Raw genomic sequence first — 4,935 nt, forward strand, 5'->3', positions numbered from 1 at the left:
TAGCCCCTGCATTTGATCCTCCAATGTTACACCCTTGAACTGGCCTAGCCCACCATTGTCTGTCATCTGCAAGTAGTCTCCAGCAACTTCACTCATTTACTGGAGTCTGACCTCACTGACTCCTCCTGAAGACCCTCACTCAGATTCCTTCCACATCCTTTTTGTATATAAGACCCCATCTTGCTTCCGTGTGTGAGCCCCACAGAATGACCAAGCACATACTCACTCTGTCAGATGATTTTGGCATGCTTGTCCAGTACAAGCCTTACAGATATTGAGGCTCCTTAAGAGTCTACCCAATATGACAAACTTTTAATAAACTTTACTTTTCTTTGGCTGAGAGAAGAAGGCAGTCGAATTCATTCGGCAGGACCTGGCATGTCGGTATTTTGAAATCCTGACCTCCTCACTCCCCTCTCCCCACTTCTACCTCCATCAATTTGCTTATCCCTAATTTCCTCTCAGCTAGCTGCCTTCTAGAACAGCAAAGTGGTGAGTAAATCCTTTTAGAAACTCGGGAGGTTAATAATAACAACCCCCTTAATAAGTAAACTTGAGGGAAATTTGTATTTTAATGGATGACTCTAGAAAATGAACATTCTTAACTCTTAAGGAATGAATCTCTATTCAGCTATTGGGAAGTGAGATTTTAGGGGAGGATGAAAATGGGCCATTTTGGTATTTCTTAAATCGTTATATAAGATTTTGTTAAGTCATTTCAATTAAGTACAACTCTTCATGAACCAATTTGGGGTTTTCTTGGCAGATACTGGAATGGTTTGCCATTTCCTTCTCTGGTACATTTTACTGATGAGGAAACAGGTAAATAGGATTAATTGACTTGCTCTAGGATACACAGCCAGTAAATCTGAGGCAGGATTCAGATTCATGAAGATAAGTCTTCCCAACTCCAGACCTAGAGCTCCATCCACCTAGCTGACCATATTTATAAAGTTGGCTTGGCTCAAATACTTCTCACTCTTTTATCTTGAGCCAGAGGGTTGTTTACAGAAATTGTAAATGCTCCCCCCCACCCCAAGAATTTGCTCAAATGAGGTTTTTGTATTACCTGTAGGTTTTTTAAAATTTTCAATCTTTCTACCACCTTCCCCTTTCTCCACCCCTACACAGCTGCAGACAACCAAGAGAAACATAAAACAATCACCTTTTATATGTCCCAATAAAGAACTTGATTCGATTTTTTAAAAATTACCTTGGAATGTATAAAGCAACATTGCCACCATTTTTATTTCCTCTTTACTGGAAACAAAAGGGCACACAGAGGTTGGATACAAAGCAAGGACTACATTAGTGAATTCTGCTAAACCTTGACACGGGCTCCATGGACAAGTGGTATCCTTTGAAGGTCTCATGAACTTCTACATGGTCCTTCCAGGCCTGGAACTCTGAAAGTGAATGAGCTTTGGCATGTTTTTATCACTTCAAATGGTGTCTTGTAGTGTTGGGTGGTAAGCAAGGAGGGAGAAGGTAACCCATAACCACTAGCCCTTCCACCACCAAGGCAAATCTCTCTATATGCCACAGAAGAGGTCTTTTGGCACCTTCCTTACCCTTCTAAAATGCTCTTAATCGTCATTTTAACCTAATGTCATCTGTTAAAAAAAGTACTGCAGTGTGGGGGGAGGGGGGAAGCTGATAATCAAACCCTCCTAGGGTTCTGACAGATTTAAATTTTTCACCATCTCAGTTTCAGGGAAATCCCATGTGCATCGGAGGGGAATCTTGGAGTTGGCCGGAGCTACGAACTGTGCTACAAACCGCTCACCACTGGCTTACATGAGCTATGGCTGCTACTGTGGCCTTGGAGGAACTGGTTGGCCCCGGGACAAAACCGACTGGTAGGTATCATCCTAGGCCTGCTCAGATCATGTGGCTAGGAATCCCGGAGCTACTGTACTACTGGACTTTTCCTCATCTTTCCTACCATAATCAACTGAAGACAGTTTTGAGTTTGGTTCTGGCTGAGTCAGTTGCATGGAAATAATGAAAAAAGGGGTTTGGCTCAATAGATTTCCATTATTATTTATGATGCACTGGTGCTGACTTTTTTATGTAAAGATGATTCAGTCATTTGGAGAGGAAGTGGCTTGGGCTGAAGCAACCACACTTCACTGGTCCTGAAATGGCCAAAGATGTCCATTTGTAAGGTGACTCAGGGTTAGGCATATAGTTTATTGCCATTGAACAAAGGAAAACTAATTAACAGGGATTCAGTCCAAAACTTTAATGGTGGTTTGTTTTTTTTTTTAGAGTACTTTAACCCAGTAAAAAAGCTATGTAAAAAAAAACTTTTTTTTGGAAGTAACCATATTATATTAAGCTGGACCCGCCATCTTGAGATGGAAACTTCCTGCCAACCTGGTTGGTTTTAGTGAGTAAGAGTGCTAGACTTGGGAGTCAGAAAGACTGGAGTTCAAATTCTAGGACCATTGCGATGTCCAGGCAAATCACTTAATCTCCCTCAGCTTGTTTATTCTGTAAAGTGAGAATAATAGCCTTTAACTTCTAGGGTTGTTTAGAAGATAAAATGAGATGTGTTATTATTACAGTGAAATCCACCCTTCTCTGCTTTTCCATCTTCTAAGTTACCTAGAAGTTTTTAAGGGCCCAGACCACAGAGATGCCCCAGGCTTTTTTTGAAATGGCAAATCAGAGATCTACATGGATTAGTATCTGCTATAACTGCTATTGTTTTTTATGTACATTTGTTTTTTTCCAAGGGGTTCATGGGAATCTTTGGGGCTTAGCCTTTGAGGGATGACTTGCTTAGAAATACTTGTTTACTGACCATTTGCTAGGATCTCAAACATGAAATACTGGATGTGTTTATGGATCTTGTCACCAAGTGGCCCAGGTGGAAATAGTTCATGCTGCTTTGTCATTCAGTACCATGTGGACCTTCTATGAGTAATAATGCATTTGGACCCCATTTGAATAATTCAATAGAGACTACTCTATTCTAATCAGTATTAATCAGTCTTCTATGATTCCATAGGGGTGGTGATTATAAATTCTGTTGTATGTTAGTCCCCAGAGCTGTGAACTGCAGATTATAGGTTCACTTGCATAATCACAGGAAGCTAACTAGAGGCCCTCCACCCTTGTTTTTACATGTCAGGTTGACCAAGACTAGTATGGAGGTGACTCAATTACATGGAAAGTCCTCCAACTAATCCAAAAGACCATCCTCTGGTCCAACGTGAGCAGGTGACCATCTTATTACCACTTAGTCAGTAGAGAAGCACTGTGCTTTTCCCAACCTGAGAGTCCCCCCACCCCCACCCCCTTAACATACCACTTTTAGATGATCATTTTTGTCTCACAAAGCAAAATACATCAACCAATGGGACTCTGTACTTTGTATAGCCCCTTTAGAGTGCTTAGGTATCAAATCTGATTATCAGGTCTAACAAGGCCGTGGAAGAAGGGGGCATCTCAGATTGTGAGGGAGATCTGAGGTCTTTTACATTAGAGGGAAACCATGGACCTTTTAATAGTCTCATTTTCTCAGCTCTGCCTCTGTCTCATTGTAGGCTGGACAATTTTAATATCCATACTTGTATCTCCTATCCCCTTTTTCTCTCTACAAATCTTCCCTTATCCACTCTCTCACTTTTTTCTATTTCTCTCTTCCTCTTTTTTTGGCAACTACAATAAAACAATTTACAATAAAACACATCAACCTTCTCAGCCAGGTAATTCAAATACTGTCATCCCTATTTCTTGATGGCAAAACTAAGGCCTTAAGATCTTAAGCCCGTGATCTCACAGCTAGTAAATTTATGAGGGATTTTAAGCTAGGCCTTCTAACTCCATGACCAAGCATTTTTTATCTACTGCCCTGCAATGCCAATCAAGATCACTCGTTAGGCCTGACAGCACTGGCCACAGCATTCACATCACTTAGGTTAACAGGAAGGTCTATGATTGCTTTCTCTTCTGTGTCAATCTTATTTCCCTAGGTAGATCATAAATTAGTAGACTCCACTGTGGCATGTGTAATGTTCCTTACTAGCCACCGAGGCCATCATAGAGAGTGGGTGGAGGAGGAAAGTGATGGTGAATCTGTACTTTCCCCTCAATTACCATAACCACAGCATAGCTCTTGAGATAAACTGTATCCATAACCTTGTTGTCTCCAGGTGCTGCCAAAAACATGATTGCTGTTATAGGAAGGCTGAGGAGGCTGGCTGTTCCCCCAAGATGCAACGCTATAATTGGGAATGCAAAGACCATAGGGTGGAATGTGGTAAGTCAAGAGATTCCTCATTCCTAGCCCACCCCTAATAGCCTGGCCCTTTATTTAGCAAATCTCAAAAAGGTCTGTTATCTTTTTTTGAGTGGAATATTGAACTGGTCACTGAATTATAGCAGATTAGAATCAGCAGAAATTCCAGCCTGGAACATATGGGTTAGAACCCTCTCTGTGACATTTACTCCCTGTTAAACTTATCCCATTAAGGCCAAGTGGCCTAGTGGGCAGGGTGCTGGATTTGGAGTTATAGGCTCAAATCCTATCTCTAACACCAAATAACACCCATAATAACAAATAACACCCAAGGACTGAGAGAATAGGAAGAGATGAAAAGTACAGATGTCAGTGGTCAAATTAGCAAAAGAAGCTAGGGGAGGCAGCTTTCATTCCTTCTGTGGGTGAGCTATTTCAATGACCCAGAGTTAACCAGAGGGAAAGGAAGGATTTGCTATAATCCCCTTTTTAATGTGGGGAGGGTTCCCATATCATCAAAACTTCCAACCAATTTAGCCCAATTAGCCAGAAAATGTAAGCCAGCCAATGAGAGCATCTTAATTGGTTGAGGGAATTTTCTCACCCAATTGCTCCTCAGGGCTAATGAAATCACAGGTCAAAGCCACACATTTCCTCTAAGGGGTATCATGGAGCAAGGAAGAGAA

At 41.4% G+C, this 4,935-nt stretch overlaps 1 protein-coding gene across 1 annotated transcript in view; it reads left to right on the forward strand.

The window, feature by feature from the left end:
• Positions 1-378: 378 nt before the first annotated feature.
• LOC138160951 (group 10 secretory phospholipase A2-like) overlaps positions 379-4,935 on the forward strand; it is a 12,590-nt gene continuing 8,033 nt past the window's right edge. The window contains exons 1-3 of the mRNA XM_069087746.1: positions 379-384; positions 1,675-1,859; positions 4,164-4,270. Of these exons, the coding sequence (XP_068943847.1) occupies positions 379-384; positions 1,675-1,859; positions 4,164-4,270 (298 nt within the window). The remainder of the gene's footprint in view (positions 385-1,674; positions 1,860-4,163; positions 4,271-4,935) is intronic.

The sequence above is a fragment of the Petaurus breviceps genome, unplaced genomic scaffold, assembly GCF_028583685.1.
Source record: "Petaurus breviceps papuanus isolate PSGF00001 unplaced genomic scaffold, PetGlider_PUasm1.0 118, whole genome shotgun sequence".
In the NCBI taxonomy this organism is placed as follows: domain Eukaryota; kingdom Metazoa; phylum Chordata; class Mammalia; order Diprotodontia; family Petauridae; genus Petaurus; species Petaurus breviceps.